The 19,769-nt window shown below is 41.1% G+C and overlaps 1 protein-coding gene across 1 annotated transcript in view; it reads left to right on the top strand.

Moving 5' to 3' along the window:
- Nucleotides 1-19,769, top strand: part of LOC134529642 (uncharacterized) — a 192,419-nt gene that overhangs the window by 16,278 nt on the left and 156,372 nt on the right. The window contains exons 2-4 of the mRNA XM_063363952.1: nucleotides 4,864-4,984; nucleotides 13,464-13,594; nucleotides 16,224-16,350. Coding sequence (XP_063220022.1) covers nucleotides 4,868-4,984; nucleotides 13,464-13,594; nucleotides 16,224-16,350 — 375 coding nt within the window. The 5' untranslated portion in view covers nucleotides 4,864-4,867. The remainder of the gene's footprint in view (nucleotides 1-4,863; nucleotides 4,985-13,463; nucleotides 13,595-16,223; nucleotides 16,351-19,769) is intronic.

Here is a 19,769-nt window from a genome sequence, read left to right on the forward strand (position 1 = left end):
CGTCCCAGAAAATTTTGCGACGTGCACATTCCTAAAAGCGCAGCAGAAACCTAATTACAGAACCTGGATGTGCAAACAGCACGCCAGGACTGTACGAGGGAACTAAACAACTCAACATTAGGGACAATGGATTTCAAAAATTTCTGCGTCATGACAATGTGCCAACACTGTCCCAATGAGGAATACCATTGGCACCGCCTCTGCCCTAAAAAGTACCCAGAGTTGCGCTGCTCGTCTGAAGATTTACAACAGCCAGGAAATAGGCACTAGCAGGCTGGGGGCAGGCTGGCCCTTCCCTCCAAAACTACAACCAGCCGACACCTGTGATAGCGGCAGTCAGACATTTCTCTAACTCAATGTCGGCAGGTACCATTGGGCACATATTGGATTCAGTAACACCTATGTGTGGAGTAGTTGAGTTGCCTCAACACTGTTTGAAAATGGCCACTTTTGCCCGGGAAAGGGTTATACCACCTGCCCTACTCCATGCAGAACCAGCTGAAGTTCAACTTCACCGGCCACCTGTGCCTGAGTCAGCATCGCTTGTCAATCTGAGCCATTGTTCTACTTCAGCAGTGCAGAGGTAAGGTCTGTCTGTCCCCCCCCTCCCCACATCTGAGGCAAGAGGCAGCTCACCTAATCAAAGTTCCTGTTCAACTGAACTTCCGGCCTTTTCACGCTGTGGTAGACACTGCTGCCGACCACACCTACGTTGCCTCCTGCCTCATTCTGAAAAGAAACCTGGTGTCCGAGGTTGGTCCCTTACATCTGACGACCGTTAATGGGAATGGCCGCATGGTGGGGCATGCAAAGGTATGTATCAGCATCAGAGATCAGGTCAGTTCTATTACTACCCAAGTAGTTGAATACCTTAGGGAAGATTTCATCCTGGGTTTGCCTTGGCCGTACCAGGAAGATGCCACTATTGAAGTGCGCAGTGGCAGGATGTATATTCGCACACGTGGCTGTATGTGGCTGCTGCACTGTGTATGCGGTCGGTCAGTCCGAGCCTCCTCACCCAGTAAATCCAATTCGGTAGAAAAACCTTAAGCATGATGTGCCCCTGGCTCATGAGCCCCTGATCGAACGGGTGTTACAGCATCAACCTCATGTGTTTACATCTGCTGACTGACCACCTGCAAGGGACAACGGTCGCCGAGCACAGTATTTTGACCAGTTCACATACCCCGCCATTCATTAAACTTCCCTCGTATGGCTTCCAGGGAAAAAAATTGTAATACAAGGGCAGATTGCTGAGATGTTGCAGGACGGTGTCATTGATCGGAGTGAAAGCCCATATAACTGCCCTATTGTAATAGCCAAAAAGAAGGATGGAACATTGCGGTTCTGCGTAAATTTTCAGCCAGTAAATGATGCAACATCCCAGCCCTGCCACATCTCTTCAACATTTCAGCTGTTCTAGCAGATCTGTGGGATGCTCAAGTCTTCTAATTCCTTGACATGCAGGTTGGTTACTGTCAGGTACCAGTGCGCTCTGATGACCGCCCAAAAAGGCATTTACTGCTCTGGAACAGTTCCAGTTCTGTGTGATGCCTTTTGGCCTGATCGATACACTGACCACATTTCAGGCAGTGATGGTGAATGTTGTAGGTGGTTTATGTCTGCCATTTCACGACTGCATACAAGGATGATGTATGTAATCATCTACTCTCGCACCTGTGAGAAGCATGCACACCATCTGGCTTTAGTGCTGGAAAGGCTGGCAATACATGGCCTCACATGTGCATCTCATAAGTGCCAAATTGGCACAGTAGAGCAAGATTTTCTCAGCCATTTTGTTAGTGCAGAAGGGTACCTTGATGTAATCGAGAACAAGGCATCTCTCAGACTCAAATGCAGCTACAAAAAATTCTTGTAATTGGTGAATTGGCCATGCACTTTCTTTCCAATGGAGAGAGCGCAATTACCGTACACAAAACTGCATAGTAGAGTGGTCGTGTCCAAATAGACTAGCAATGTGAGCTCAGTTGGTACACAGCATCATTGTTGCCAACATCATATTGATATAGATATCTCAACTTGTTTTTATTTGCACCCGTGTCATATTAAAAGAATGATAACGATTCATATAGTGGCAGGGGAGGAGATGAAAACTACATGGAACAAATTTATTTTGAAAATATTTGGTAGTAATGAAATCAGTGATTAGTTATACCAATGAAATATTTTTATTAGGCTTTGCTAGTATTTGAAAATAATAGTATTAGAGCATTCTATGAATACATATAATGCATTTCAAGTCAACATTTTTAAAAAAGAAAAATGGATAGGCAACAGTAGGGGAGAAATTTTTTTCAAGTTATGATTTGATTTTAAGAGAAATGAAAAAAAAAAACCATGAGTGTGTGGTTGCCATGCACGTTGGAAATTAAACCCTAACAGATTGAGGGGTAGGAAATGCATATTGTAGAATACATAGTTTAAAAACATATGATTATCCATTGCAAATAGTTCTTAATTCACTAGTGTCCATGTGTTTTTTGGAATCGAAGTATGAAATAAAATAACTAAAATGATATATAACGTTATGGGAAATATGTACACAAATTTTCACAATTCTAATCGTGGTTTTCATCATAACAAAAATTGTAGCACTGTAACGTCACTTCACCAACTCTTGCCCAAGATTGATGAGTAGGATACTCAGTATTCCCATTTATCTCAGCCATTGACTACCCCGCTATTGAGCCCCTCCCATTCTCTGTCATCAAGCTCTCCAATCCTGAGCCCCACCATATAGTCACCATCAGGTGCGCACTCTGTAGCGCTGCAATTTTAGTCACGCTTTGATACGTCATCACATTGACTTTCTTACCAGCTGTAAGAAAACACTTGCAACCTTATATATTAACCAAGGGTGCTCTTATATAATTTATGTACACTTTTAAACTAAGTTTTTGGTCATGTACCTAAAAATGTAACTTAGGTTGGTATTCCAAGATACAAAAATAAGGGTTTAGGTGTTGAATATGCTACACCTGTACCCTAATCATATTTCTAGTGCATGATAGGACACTAATTTTAGGGAACAGATTTTGGTGTCCTATCCATTGCCATTCTGTTCCTAAATTACGCGCATGCGCAGAGCTCTCTTTTTCGTTGATTTCGTCCTGATGGCTGAATCGCATCTGGCGCTATTAACTTGTATAGTCATTTTTATGATCATCGGGGACGTACCAAGCGCAACTTTATGGTAGCGAAACTATTCTGGAATACATTTTGGACAATTTAATGGTAATAACAAGAAATAATCACAACTTTAAATGTACTTGAGAAAATTAAAAATACACAATTTATAATTTGTGCGATAGTGCTGCTATCTGTAAGATATTTGGCGTAGCAAATGTATCAATTGTTGTCAAACGTCCGCTAGAATGCATTGAAATCAGTTTCTAGCCTCGAGTAGGGCACAGTTTATTAAAACGGTTGCTTTTTCGTTACCTAACAGGGATTGGGTTCGGAAATGTTCTGGAATACTGTCTGTGATTTAAGTTACAGTTGTCCCAACAAGGTAGTGCTTATTCGCTACCTTACCCGAATGTGTTGGAATACCGCCCTTAATGCAAGTCATAAACCCATACAGTTTTATAAAAAATTTCCCATGTAATCACAGTATCTCTTAATTTGTATAAGGAAAAAGTCAAATGCTAATTTCTGCTATCCTGGGATTCCATCGCTCAACATACGCTATCAGCTGTTTCTCTCCAATAAATTAATGTATCTTGTCTATAACTAATCTGTTATTTGTTTTTAAATTTATGCCGCAATTGTCAACTGATTTCCATGATAAATGCAGTTTTCTCGTACTGCCACCTAAAGTACCTCTTATAATGTGGAATCTTCTGCATACTATTGATCAGATACGTATAACTAAAAAGAATAAAATGTGGGTGATATATGTCCCTAAAAACATTTATTCAATGAATAAGTTTTTAAAGTTTATTGATGAATTTTCCAATACAGTAGACTCCGGATTATCCGGGGTAATGACTGGCAAGTGGTCCATGGATAACAAAAAAAAATGGTTACACGGTTAAAGTGATGTCAGAAAAAAACTGTTCAGTTTAAAATTTTTATCCGGGCTTTCTAGATAAACACTGTATAAGGTTGTACGTACGTAATAGGTACCTACTAAAGTGTTAGATGTAATTTACAAGATTAAGACTGAAAAAATACTGCTTTCTACTGCCACGTTGAAACTACACTGGCCAGTTATCGCTCAAGTGAGTCACGGAACAGCCGTGCTGTGCCTTGCTGGAGCCTACCTTAGTGCGGTTCATAAGGGCACATATACAAGCGTGTGTGGCCTACAGGGGTGCGTTTATAAATTTCCCTAGCAGTTTTAAAGTTCATGATGCATACTAACACTTACCAACTATGTATGCACTATGTTTGGCAGCGTTTTCCCTCTTGAATCGCAGCATTGAAAATTCTCTGTCACTTTAATAGATCACAAAAATAAAAAAGTAATAAATATTTATCAAAAATTATTTGTGTTTTTATGGAAGTAAAATATGCCACGGTTTACCCACATATGGATAATCTGCACCCGGATAATCTTGAGTCAACTGTAGTTAAGAATACATTTGTGAAGTTGGATGCGAATCTTTATGGTTTTACACTGCATTTATCGTGCTTTAAGGCTTCAAATATGTTGCATGAGGAACTTCAAATCTGAAAATTTTTTCAGTAATTAGGATAAACCATTAAGTAAATCTTGTTCAAGGTACAGTATAAATTGAAAATGGAATGATTTACTAAAAGAGTGCTTGAATATTTTTTTGCAGTCTTTATTGTACTGTCTCATTATAAAAAATTATTTTTGTAATTTTTTTATTCAAGCTTAATGACTGTGGAGCCGTGGGGTCCAAGACCCAAAGATGGTCTTTACGATCCCAGTACAGAAAAAGAAGCTTGTGGTGTTGGCTTCATCGTCAACATTGATGGCATCAGATCACACAAGGTAAATATTTTATTTTTCTATATGAAATGGATGTGCACAGTTTTTTTTATGAACTTCCAAATTTTTGCACTAATGATATTCAATAGCTAGATATAAAAACATTTTTTTATAGTAAATTGTTCTGTTAAGTTGTTCAAATTACAACATATTTTTGGTTATGTTTTCGGCACATTTTGAAAAAAAATTTGTGTAGGTTAATATAGCTCTAATTTGTAATCTATTTGGACTGTTTAGACAAATTATGCTATCTTTGTTAGTTTAACCTACTAGGTTAAGCTATCAAAAGTTTACTTAATAGTTGCCTGTGTGAAAATTTTGACTATTCAGTGAAATATTATTTAAAATTGGTTTGGGCTTGTTCTGAGTAAAATAACTTGCGATTTAGACATTGTCATAGAGTAAGTCAAAATTGGCGAACCACTGTGCTGCAATGTGGCCTAACATAGTGCACAGTGCCATTAATTGGAGGAATTTTGTTTTGACAAGTTTTGAGTAAACTCACTTGGATCTGAAATGATTTTAAATTTGTGTAAAAGTATGAGCCCACAAATTCAGCCTTTTGAAAAGGCTGAATGTAAATTTAAATGTAAATTTTACAGCTGATTTTAAATTCTGATCAAGTGTTATTTTATTGATATTTTCATTTGTAGTAACAAAATGTTTGGAAGTATGTAGCACAAGGGAGTTAACCAATTGTACACATGTTTGCAAATGGTTTTCTAATGGGTAATCTCATTCTTAATCACCTGATTTTGAATTATTATCGTGCTTCATTGTTGTGCTAAAAAATTTCATGTACGTACATAGGTACTCATTGAACTGAGGGCTGATCGCGCATTGCCGGTGATTTCGAGATGTTAACTATGGGCGCCACCACGTGGAAGGGCACGTGGACCCGGCGGAGTCTCTCACTCAGGGCGTGACGTAGCCCAAGTGGGGACGAGTTACCAGCCCTTTCTATCCTAGCTACCCAGACCTGGCCCGCTCTAGGCGTCGGGCACGCCACACTCCTAGACTCACTCACCACGTGATTAAATAAGTACTCACTTTATATTTATTCTCCAGATTTAATTTCACTAACACGTCTCTCTACACGCCCGTTACACGTTACACATTACACGGTTAAAAAAAGCCTGAGGCACGAATCGGTTTAGGTGAAGGCATGGTCCACACACGTGGCCATGCTGCAAAGTATACTTATTACACGGTGATGAAAAAACTCGACTGAGACAATTAATTAATTAAACAGCCCGCTGGCCGAGAGCTGCCCCGAGGATGACGAGCGAAAGAGATTCAGAAATACTTAACGAGACAGAATTACTTGGTCAGTGCAGAACAAAGGTTGAAGTCCCCGGGGTGCTGGCGCGTCTGCTCTCGGTCAGTGATGAAGATCGACTGGGCTGAGCTCATCGCTCGCAGGTGGCAACATGGCGCCCTTCGCGCCAACACAATTACCGTTACTGTATTCTACGACTCCGTGCCCCGGCGAAAGTTGAGTAAATTACAGATAAACATTAAAAATATATAAAAATTACTGACAATGGAAAGTTTGTTACTATTTACTTATTTAATGATAATTCATATAAAAGCATTCCTATCCTCGTCCAAGTCCGTGCCTGTTCGGGTCCGCCCGGGCAACGTCTATAGTTATTTAAGGTAACTTATTTAAATTAAAGAAACACAAGTAAACTACACAGCACTGGGGCGAAGATGGATGAAAACAAAAAGGGTTTACAAATAATATTAAAACGTAGCAAATTAGGGGTGCGGCGCACTGCAGCTAAGCGCCCTCTTGCCGGGCTAGACACACACGCACACACGCACGCACGAGCGGGAGGTTTGAATATAGATGGTGGTTGGGCGGTGTCGTATCGGGCTCAAAGGGGCCGCAGGCCCGGACGACGTCAATTGCCCCCTCCGAAAGTAGGCCGATATGACAGCGCCGTTTGACAGATGGTTGGGGGGCGTTGCCTGTGGTGTTTACGTCGCGCACTCCCACGTGGCAATGTTGATGTTTATGTTTGTGCGGGCAGGTGGCAATGTTGACATGACGGACGGACAAGCAATGTTTACACGATGGAAGGGCGAGCAATGTTTACATGATGGCGGCGAGCAATGTTTACAAAATGACAGTTGAGCAATATTTACACTATGGAGGACGATACACACGGACAGAATGGGCGCTGACTAACTAACCTTGTGGGTGGTGACCCACCAGTTGTCCCGAGCCCCAAATCTGCGTCAGCTGCGGCTGCGGCGGCTGCTGCGGCTGCTGCGGCTGCTGCGTGTGACAGCGCGGCGGTGGCCAGGGCGCCGGCCGGCAGGGGCGGCGGCGGCCAAGGTCAGGCGGCTCGTGGCAGGCGGGCAGCAAGCGCGGGCGGCGCTCGGCACGGCCCGGCTCAGCCTCGCCGACAGGCGGGCGCTTCGCGGCCCGTCGTGACAGACGGGTGACAGGTGTCGAAGTCCGGGTGGTGGTCACGTTCGGTGGTGGGACGGTCGGGCGTCCCGGCGTCGTGGCGTCGACCTGCATCGCGACAGGCGGACGCAGGGAGCTCAGGCGATTCTTCACGGTGCGGCGTCCCAATGTTGCCAACTTGCGACATTTGGGTGGCGTCTCGTGCGGCAGGGCACTTGACCGGTGTTCCGGTACTGCGGCGATCGGCGTCGGAATCGGGCGTCGTGGCGTCTCGGTCGTTCCGGGCGTCGCGTCAGGTGGGCATGGAGGCGGCGTCAGTGTCGGCGTCGCGCGCGTCTGTCTCACTCGGGCATGATCAACTGGCTGTGCTTCGAAGCCAGGCGGGCACAGCGGGGCGAATCCGGGCGGGCACAGAGGAGCGAACCCAGGCGGCGGGGCGGCGCTCAGGCGTCTCGGCGTCAGGGCCCTGGACATCGTGTCGCAAAGCGTCCTGTTTGCTACTGCGCACTCTGGTGGCGGTGACGACGGCATGATGACGTCGAAGCCAGGTGGTGGCGACAGGGTGACACGAAGCGTCGGCGTCGAGTCTGGAGGCGTCCGTGGCGAGTCGTGTGGCGGAGACGATGCGGGTTTCGCCGGAAATGACCTTGGTGGCGTCGGGACGGCGGTTCGGTGCGGTGGCGAGGTCATTCCGGCGTCGGGAGGTGTCTCCGACACGAGGCGGGTGCTGGACGGCGTCGCAGACTGCGGCGGGACGGTCGTTGTCGGGCGTCGCTCGGTTGGCTTCGGCGAGTCAGGCGTCATCATAGTCGGGATGAGTGGCGTCAGGTCGGCGAAACGAGGTCTTGCTGGCGATGATGCGTTAGGACCAGCGTCGGGAGACGTCAGGTCGACGAGAGGTGCCGAGGTTGGCGGCTCCAGGACAGGAGGTGGCGGAAGCGGAATTGTCGGCGTCGGGACAGCGAGCGTCGGCTTCGGGATAAGTGGCGTCGGGTCGACGAAACGCAGTGTGGCAGGCGGCGGCGGGATCGGACTTGTGTCGGGAGACGTCAAGTCGATGAGCGTCGGCACGGCGGGCGTCGGGACGGCGGCCGTCGGCGTCGGGACGACGGGCGTGGGCGTCAGGACGACGGGCGTCTTTGTCAGAGCGGTAGGCGTCGGTAACGTAACACGTGGCGGTGCGGGTGACGTCAGGACGTACCTTCGTGGTGCTGGGGTCGGCGTCGTGCGTGAGGAGTCGGCTTGGTGCGGCGGTGACGTTCCGGCAACGGGCGGCGTCCTTGGCACGGGCTGCGTCGGCGAGTCGAGCAGCGTCTTTTCCGGCGTGGTTGGCGTCGGCGTGAGCGGAGTCGTTTTCGGCGTGGTTGGTGTCGGCGTGATCGGAGTCGGTGTCGGCGTGAGCGGCGTCGGCGTTTCGGGAAGCGTCGAGGCGTGTCGTGGAGGATTTTCCAGCGTCTCTGCCTCGTACTGCGCCTGGGTGGCTAGGTAGGCAGTGCACCGTGCGCACGTGAAGGTAAAAAACTTGCGCAGTACGGTCCATTCACGTTCGCCGATACAGCCACGATGCCACAGGCCGGCACATTCCTGGCAGCGGTATCCCTCGCTACTACCTCCGGGACACGACCTAGCTCCACATTTCGTCACGCCGTGTATGCGGTACTCCGTACAGTAGCCACACTCGTATCCGGCGGCGGTCCTGCCATGCAAGTCCCAACTCGGGCGGGGAAAGTAACACCCGATACACTCGTCCGGATACGGATACATGTCTACGCACGTGGTACTCTGCACACGAACAGTCCTCACGAACACATCAGCACTGTGTTACTTACTGCGCTCGGAGTCCGTTGTTTGTGCGCGGATTCCTGGAAGCGTGCGCTTGGCTGATCACGTGGCTGGCGCGCCAGAGTCCCGCTATGCGCTCCGCGCGAACAATAGTTCCAGCGCGAACTTTAGTTCCGCGCGCTCCGCGTAACAACCGCCTATCTCACACGCTCGTACAGGTCTGGTTTTCGCGGAAGATGTAACTCGCCCCACGCTCTTGGGCGCCATTTGAGGGCTGATCGCGCATTGCCGGTGATTTCGAGATGTTAACTATGGGCGCCCCCACGTGGAAGGGCACGTGGACCCGGCGGAGTCTCTCACTCAGGGCGTGACGTAGCCCAAGTGGGGACGAGTTACCAGCCCTTTCTATCCTAGCTACCCAGACCTGGCCCGCTCTAGGCGTCGGGCACGCCACACTCCTAGACTCACTCACCACGTGATTAAATAAGTACTCACTTTATATTTATTCTCCAGATTTAATTTCACTAACACGTCTCTCTACACGCCCGTTACACGTTACACATTACACGGTTAAAAAAAGCCTGAGGCACGAATCGGTTTAGGTGAAGGCATGGTCCACACACGTGGCCATGCTGCAAAGTATACTTATTACACGGTGATGAAAAAACTCGACTGAGACAATTAATTAATTAAACAGCCCGCTGGCCGAGAGCTGCCCCGAGGATGACGAGCGAAAGAGATTCAGAAATACTTAACGAGACAGAATTACTTGGTCAGTGCAGAACAAAGGTTGAAGTCCCCGGGGTGCTGGCGCGTCTGCTCTCGGTCAGTGATGAAGATCGACTGGGCTGAGCTCATCGCTCGCAGGTGGCAACATGGCGCCCTTCGCGCCAACACAATTACCGTTACTGTATTCTACGACTCCGTGCCCCGGCGAAAGTTGAGTAAATTACAGATAAACATTAAAAATATATAAAAATTACTGACAATGGAAAGTTTGTTACTATTTACTTATTTAATGATAATTCATATAAAAGCATTCCTATCCTCGTCCAAGTCCGTGCCTGTTCGGGTCCGCCCGGGCAACGTCTATAGTTATTTAAGGTAACTTATTTAAATTAAAGAAACACAAGTAAACTACACAGCACTGGGGCGAAGATGGATGAAAACAAAAAGGGTTTACAAATAATATTAAAACGTAGCAAATTAGGGGTGCGGCGCACTGCAGCTAAGCGCCCTCTTGCCGGGCTAGACACACACGCACACACGCACGCACGAGCGGGAGGTTTGAATATAGATGGTGGTTGGGCGGTGTCGTATCGGGCTCAAAGGGGCCGCAGGCCCGGACGACGTCAGAACTATGGCAAATATTTTTGAGGATTTTTCAATGAAAATTTGTTTAAAGATGAATGTTTGAATTTTTTTTAGTTTTAGAGATTTATTTTATCACTTTAGCTTTTGATATATTTACAAAATTTTAAATATTTATCTCTCTAATTTTTACTTTTTTTTGGAATTTTTTCCTATTTAAGTTTTGGCTAAGTTTGTGCACATAAAATATAGTTTATTTTATTTTACTCCATTTCATTTTGTTAAAATCCTGACTATAATTATTATTAAAGACATTATTTATTTTAGTCTGAAAATATTCCTTTAACCTTTCTATATTTAATAAAAAAAATAATTAAATTAAACTACCAATTTATTTACACTACGGACTTGATTGCTGCACTCTTGAAAATGAAAGAGTAAATGCATTTAGTATTTACATATTTAAAATAAATAAAATTAATATTTCACAAAAATTTTCATATCACATTACAATTGTGCTACAAATATCTTGGAATAGAACACGCTAAACTTGGAAGAATATAATTGAAACTACAAAAATAGCTAAACATAAAAACATGAATTATTGATGTTATTTCATGCAATTTGTCATGCTTTCTATATGGCAGCCATTATGTATTTTATAGTCATTACATTTACATTAATTTATAAAAATTTTTAAATGTTAATAGTAAAATAATATTTCACTCCTGTTTTTACACCAAATTATTTGTTATTTTGGAACAAACCATGTAAAACTTTACCAATTAAATAATTAATTACTACTATAGTCAATCAACTATTTGGATTTTCTATGAAATATATACTTAATTCATTAGGCCTTTATATATATAAATACACAATTATTTTTTTAATTATAAGAGTAATGAAAATGAAATACTGCACAAAATTGCACTTAGTTTTTTTTGGTAAGATGCAAGCTCTAAGTTTATGTGCTTAGTTTTATTGCAACGTAAAAAAATCATAAATAATATTTATTTTATCACATTAATGAACAAATTTTGCACTCATAAAAGTGTATCAAATCGTCACTTATTTTCCTTTTATTGAAGAAGCTGCTCACTAATTAAAAATTTTTTTTTGCTGTGCCATACACCTTGAAACATGAACAATATTCCGTGCAATGCCATAGTCTTCACAAAATTATCTGACTTGAGTCTCGGCTTTTTTCCTTCATAGAGTCCCAGACACGACTGCACATACCACAAATTCTTGAGGGGTTCCTTTCTTTAGATGTAGGTAGTATAAAAGCCTGGATCCCTACGGGGAATGATTGCTGACCAGTGACGTGTCTGAGCTGTAGCCGGCTCTAGTAACCAAGTGATGCTCTTGCCAGGAATCCTTAAGGGGCATGCGATGCGAATATATAACCTCTCTTGCTTACAGCAACCCATAGCCTTCTTGTGGCACCAGTGTTGATATAACCGATATGGGCAATGCCGGGGCTGCTCACTCCTCTCACTTCCTTGGTGTGTCGGAACGAGTATTCTGGTAGGTTAGTAGGATGTGGATGGGTGGCTACGCCCATGGATGATTCAAAAACAATCGGGGGTTTTGGACCCTTAAACCCTAGGTGGTGTCTCCAGGCATTGGGCTCACAGTGAAGAACCCATGGTGCGCATGGAATAGCGAAGTGCTGTTGCTCGGGGTGGGGCGTCCATGCCTGGCTAACCTGTGCCCTGGCAAGGCTAAAACCTTCGGGCGAAGGATAATCTGAGGTTTGCAATCGAGGATGTTCATGGTCATGTAGACCAACCCGGGCTCTGGCAAGGCTGTAACCTTTGGGCGGGGGACAACCTGAGGTATGCAACTGAGGACTTCCATGGTCTTGTCGGGGCGGTCTCACGCCGGTAACGGCCGGGGACAGCACTCTACCTGAACATGAAGGGTGCCACGGGACTGATCCCTTACTTGAAAGTTCCCTGCTGAGGTTTCCTCTAACGGCCTGGATAAGAATTGGAGATGGACTCGGGGTGGCAGTGGTAGCTCCTAAGCTTGGAGCACACTCAGAGGAGTCCCCGCTCCATTGACGAGTGGAAGTGGTGAGCTACTTAATGCTCAGGTACTAGCCTGCACAGCTAGTAGAGGTAGATGTCCTCGGCTGGATCACGAGCAACTGGGTGACTGAGGGGTCCCAGGGATATTATAGGTGTGGGCTCGTGTCGGTACTTCCTGGAACCCCAGTGGGGGCAAGCACCGTCTGTGACCTGGGTTATACGGGGGGATAGCAGCTGGTTCAGTGGCGCCTTTTGGGATGGGTCTTCTCAACCTCTCGACATAGCTGTTCAGTTGTTAAAACCACGCCACAATTGGAAATGGCGTATCTGTTTCCCGGTTTTCGGAACCCATGCCCAATATTTGGTTCTCCAAATTTGGACATGTAAAAGATCCATCCATCTCCTTTTCGGGTATGCCGTACGGGATTAGAAACTGAGGGAGTTAGATGAGCGCGGGCCTGTAGGTCTTGAATGATATGTCGAGCTAGAGATTAATACTCCTGGCTGGTTGGTCGAAATTCCCGGGTTCAGGACTGGGTGTTATGTTGTCCTTCTCCATATTATGGAGGGCGAAGGCAAACTACAGATAAATCACCCTGCCAAGTAAACTGCGGGGAGCTGCTGCTTCCACCATTTCACCATTACCAGCAATCACTGTGCTCAGAATCGAGCAACAAGGATTTCCCATCATATATAACCATGCGAAAGGAATAAATACAATTTTTAAATGCCCAGAATATTTAGTGTTTGACGACGTTATTTAGGCAATAATTTAAAAACAAAAAAAAAAAATTACAATCCTTTGGAAATGTTAGAGGCTTCAAAATATAAACTCTTTTGTGTTATTGGTATTAAACTTGACTAAATTATTTAGTTAGTGAGGAAGAGAGAATGTAACATACATAACTTATTAATATTATTTATAATGTTTCAGATCATGCGAGATGCAGAGACACTGTCATCTCGTATGGACCATCGTGGTGCATGTGCGTGTGATAATGACACAGGAGATGGTGCTGGAGTGCTGACTGCAATTCCTCACAACTTCTACTCACAAGAGCTCAGGTACCTGACATTTCGTAGTTACGTTACTGCATTTTAGGATTTGAAACACACAGGATAAGCATGGTTCATCAGTCTAGTTTGAGAGGATTTATTAGTAATGTTGCAGTGGTAAGACACTAAACTCTAATTCTAAAGCACCTAGGTTTGAATCCTGTTCAGCCCATCCTGATTTTCGTTTTCCATGGTTTTCAGAATTGCTCCCAGGAAAATGCTGGGATGGTTTCTTACTATAGGCTATTTCTAGGGACTGGAAAATTTCACCTTTTGGATTTAAAGAACGTGTTACTTTGAAACATGAAAAGGCGTGTTTTCATTATGGTGTTTTGACTAGCATAATTTTACTGCCTTGCATAAAAAATAAATTTGTGTTAAGGAATACAATAGAAAACAATGTTTTAAAGTAGATAAGTACACTATTATATATTGCAATATGATTTTTTTAAATTAACTTTTACAATACGGTTACTTATTGCTAGTACTCCAGCTCCTAAATGTAAATATTAGTTTTAGCATTGTGTGCAAACTTTACTATACCATAGCAAAATAACACACACTGGTGCTGTTAATCAATATTTAAACACCAAATAATTTAACACTTTGGTCCTTTTTCTGATTAACAATGTATAAAACTTTCTTCAATAAAATATCCAAACAAAAAAGTCTACCTTTACTATTAACACATGAATATATCATGGATATTTGATTTTAGACTAGCTACAGCCCGTGGCTGTATCATGAGAGCAGCACATGTGGAAAAAAGAAGCACATAAAAATAAAATAAAAGCATTTTTTACATCTTGTTATTTTTAATAATGATTTTGTAAAACTGAAATGCTGTAATTATTTATTTTCATTACCTGCGACAAAATTTTTTTCCTAAGTTAGCATGTTAATGGAATGATTTCCACCATATTTAATACTTAGAAAAATACATTTGTATGTCATTTGAAATGACGTGGATTTTATGGCCAATTGTAAGTTGTTGCGAAGTTGAGTGAGACATAACCTACGGGGTGATAGAATTGTATCCCCCTAGAAAGGGTACCTTTCATACTTTTGGTGGTGGTAGTGTAGCTGGGTAGAAACTGGAAAGGTACCCTTTCTGATTTCTTAAAATTTTTTTGGTTTTAATGTAAACATGCACCGGAAAGGTATCCCCTCGGAAAGGGTACCTTTCAAGATTTTCTGTACAATGACACAGCAGAAAATAAACTGGAAATGTACCCTTTCCGATTTCTTAAAATGCATATTATTTTCTGCTTTAAATTCGTGAAAGTTATCCCCTCTGGAAACATATCCCAAAATGGCTGCCAGACAAGTAATGTATTGATACAAGCACCTAGTTCCTCAGTTTCATACTAGGTAGCACTGTTAGGGAGTGTCCACAGAATACCTTAGCAAAATAACCGCCTATGTAGCATAACATATTAAATTGTCTTCTCTTTTGTCTTTTCTTCTGCATGTAAACTCTACTTTGATCAGAATATATGATCGGAGGAAAATTCTTATCCCGTGTATTGTCTGTCTTGGTGCACCATACTTACCTAACCTAACTTAACCTAACCTAACCAAACCAAGGGGATAACTTTCAGGATTTTAAAACAGAAAATAATATTCATTTTAATAAATCGGAAAGGGTACCTTTCCAGTTTATTTTCTGCTGTGTCATTATACAGAAAATCCTGAAAGGTACTCTTTCCGAGGGGATACCTTTCCAGTGCATATTTGCATTAAAACCGAAACATTTTAAGAAATCGAAAAGGGTACCTTTCCAGTTTCTACCCAGCTACACTACCGCCAACAAAAGTATGAAAGGTACCCTTTCCAAGGGGATATAATTCACCCCCCCCCCCCCCCTACCCGCAGCTAACCTTACCTAACCAACCATTTATGTGAATTTACAGTATTTTAAATGTAACTAATGCAACCTTACTAACAATTCAAACTATTAACTACCAGTCTGCCGTTTTGTAGAATGATTAAAAAATATGTCAGGAAGTAAAAAAATTCATTTTCAGATTTTTATTTGCTTTTTTCAGATGCGCCCCTAACCAAGTATGGAAATCAAGATGGGTTCTTTTGGAATGCTAAGCTTGTAGAAACCACGAAAAAGAATATGTTGTTTTAATTATTTTATTGTTACTCTGTAGCACAGGGTGGGATGGTGTTATTAACATCTGCTATGTAATAAGAGGGATTTTTTTTGAGACTACATGTTTTAGGTCAAGAGTTAAATTCACTGCAAAGTAAATATAAAGACTCCTGTAAATAAACATCTAATCACATACACAAAGCAGTGTTTCAGTGCCTTATTTGTGGCTTTAATATTGATCTTTAAGATTTTATCCACTTTACCATTGCTTTACAGACAGCTTTAATCAGTTTTAAGGACTGTTTTAAGTACAGTTTTATGGACTTTTTTCTAGTATAGGCATGAGTGTTAATTATGTACTTAAACATGTTATATAGAGCTTTTGCTATACTTTGATTTGGTGGTCATTGAAAACTAATTCTGAAAAATTTATTCATCGCATGCTTGTTTAAGTATGTTAATTTTTAAGGTGTTTGTGACAATGCACTTGCAGCCAGGCATGATTATCAACTCTACATGATGTGGCCATGATTTTAGGGAACAGCAGCATGTTCATCTGCCTCCATTTGGTCGGTATGCCACAGGCATAATCTTTATGGACAAGCAACACCACTTAGATGCAGAAGCCACATTTGCAGAGATAGCTGCAGAGTGCAAACTGCAGGTGGGTAGAATATTTGTTTTTTTCTATTTATTTGCCTAATAATCATTAACTACTGTTTTTAGTTACACAAATACAATTTATTCAGTACCCATTTTCATAGTTTCTTTGAAATTCAAACTAAACATTTGGTGTCCTATCCTTCCTGTATTATCCACATACTATTTACATTAACATTATTTTTGAAATAAAAATTGAGAATGTATTAAAGTTATTCATTATCAGCACTAGTTTAGTGGAGTAACTAGCTTAAAATGTAGCTTACAGCAAATATTCAATGGTTAGGTGTTCTGCTGATGCATAGAAGGTTATTAAAAATCAGATTGTCCTGGCTAAAAGACAACATTCACAAAATCTAAAAATAAACTTTAAAAATGTTTACCAAAAATATTAATAGATGTTTTGGATTTAGATATTATATTTAAATTTAAGTAAACTGTCTTTATGAAAAAAAAAAATAGAACATTTATGTATATATTTTTTATTTCACACTTAAAAACAAAACACTGTGCCATTACATGATGTTCACAACTAGTCAACACAGTTTCCATAGCAATTTTCCCTGCTTGAAAATTGAATGTTTTTTTAATTTTGATGATGCCGAAAATATCTTTAATAACTCACATTAAATTATATCTCTCAAATAAGTGCCGCGGTAGCTTGGCGTTGATGGTACAACCAAGGACAAGAAAGTCTTCGATATCTGTGCTTACTTCACAAAACACTATCTCACGTTATAGAAACGCAATGCAAGCATCTAAACGGACAGTGTAAAACATAGGAATGAAAACTACATTTAAAGTAAATAAAATACTGAAAACCACATTTACACAAATATTAGGTAAACTAGTAAGCAATGTGAACACGTATTAATGTATATGAATGGCTTTCCTAAATAACATAACTTAATATTAAAATTAAATGCCACAATATTAATCAAAAATGAAATACAAATAGGAGAATCTAATCATCTTGACCTTAAACCTGTATAATTTTATAATCCATCTGCATGACAAAGAGCATAGTATTTATTCCTCTCAAAAATACTTATAAAAGTTGTAAATGGCAGGATTCTGGAATGCTACAAGATTATAAATTGTTGAATGGTCCAGGATTTATTTGGATATTCAATCTTTTATTTGGCTAAAAATTTAAGTGTCTGCCACCTTTACTTTGCCAGACTTCTATCCATTTGAACCTTTTAAGTGGGAGTGCGAGCCATAATAGACATGATCTTGAGAAGTCTCCATCAACTATAGACATGCAGTTAAGAGGCATCCATGACACTTTTGGTAGATTAATATGTACCTAAAAAATGTTGACTATAGTAGAAGCAAGGTTTTCATTAACTTATTTGTGCCACATGCCGGGAGGCTTATTGAGTAATGGCTTACAAACCAGTTTTAAAAAAAAATCTGAGGCTAAGATGGTGTTTGAACCCACAACATATGTTGGATAAGTTAGATATGCAAACTCTTTACCACTGATGCCTTTTTGTAAGAAAAAGGAACACCAGACAATGTAATTTGAAATTTGAATGGTATGTGTTGATGTTAACTTGCAAATATGTTTTGTTTTGTTGTTCTTTAAATTTTATATTTTTACATTTGAGACAGCATTAAAATGCTACTAAATTATGTTCAAGAGAAGTATTTTATCATAGATATTATAATTTTCAAGTATTATATTTTGTTTTAATGAATAATGGACTAAGATATTAGTTGTGAAGTAAACAAAACAATTATAATTTATTTCCCTGTATTGTGTCATGTAATGAGATTTCTTTAAAAGACCTGTAAAAAAATGGGGAATGTGATATTGTCAAAATCAACTTCAATTTTTAGAACATGGAGAATGCACAAAGATGCAGGTATCAAATGTTAAGGTTAATTTATTGTAGTGATAGTTTCCTTTACCGTAAGTCTCGATTTCAAATGGGCTTTAGTGGTTGAGAGTGTTACTGTGTACTAAATTGTCTTACATGATAAATTTTAATATTAAAATGATATCCTGTTCCTCCTGTAATCATTTACGCTTTGGTTTGAGTAGGTTGAAAAACACTTAATTTACCATGAAACTAACCGTTATGAGAGAACAAAATTTGAAAACAGACTTTTAGAAACAAGCATAATAGTAAGGGAGCCCATGAGGCTAAATGGGGATTTGCTGAAGCGTCGTGGGGACCTCTTGGATTTTGAAGATTAGATGATAGGAAGAATAAAAGGTTATGTAATGTTTTCTCTTTCAGCAGTGGGGGAAGTGTCTACAGGTTTTCAAAAATGTAAAAATAAACCATCACATAGAAATACTTGAGCATGTCAGATATTGATAGTTAAGGTGCCCCAACGTATCTCTGATATCAAAAATATACTAAACTGCTGGCTTGCCTGGTGGGGGTGGCCATCCAGAAGGGTATAAAATTTAAAAAAAAAATTGAGTGCGCCAGATATTCAGAGGGGATGTTAAGTTAACCCTAAAAATGCTCCCATTCAAAACACTGACGATTCGGATGTGACGCAAGCTCGTAGCAAATGTTTGAAAATGCAAAAAAAAAAAATCGCCATATTAAAATACTTGAGCGTGTCAGATTTGCTTGATGTCCCAGTCCTGCTAGCCTAAAATCTGTCAATTATTTGGTATGGGAATTCTTAATCTGACTGCTAGAAATTTTTTTTATGATGTTTCTTTTTTTTTACTTTTCAATAACCATGAAATGTGGCAAATAAAAGGACAGAAAATTAAGTAAATATTTAGAAATATAATTTATTCAGAAAAAATTTTAAATAAAATATAATTGTTGAAAATATTGTTTTTCCATTCTTCGTCATCCGAGGAATTATCGTGGTACTGCAAATATAATGATTCAATTGGGTTGTCGATATTAACTGTGGTTTCCATATTTGTAACAAGAAATCTTTATAACACTTAACAATATTTTATTTATTCCATGAAAAATGTGTTATTAAAGTATTGAAAAGAAATATACGTCATTTGGAAGTACAGTAAACTCTCGATTATCCGTGTTAATTGGGACCTTCCAACGCCCGGATAATTGTATGTCCATAAAAAAAAACGGATAATCCGTTTCACCACTTAAAAATGGTGTATTTACTGGCAAAAGAGTATCTCTTCAGTAGAATTCTATGAGTACAAGCAAAGGCTTTGTATACCGTGTCCCAGCTTATTGGACCGTAAACAATACTGGCACTGTGTTGCCACCATTCTTCTCCTGTCCCCTTTATTGCTACGGGAGGGAGAGCCGGCGACAGTCCCAACTCAGCATCTCCCTCCACCCTTTTACAGGGTTGGGAAAAAAACAGTTTTAAAAAAAATCAAATCAAAAAACATGTTTTTATTGTTTTAAACTGTTTTTTTTTTGTTTTAAACAGTTTGTCATGTTTTAAAGAGTTTTTTAGTTTTAC

Source organism: Bacillus rossius, chromosome 2, assembly GCF_032445375.1.
Source record: "Bacillus rossius redtenbacheri isolate Brsri chromosome 2, Brsri_v3, whole genome shotgun sequence".
Classification (NCBI taxonomy): Eukaryota; Metazoa; Arthropoda; class Insecta; order Phasmatodea; family Bacillidae; genus Bacillus; species Bacillus rossius.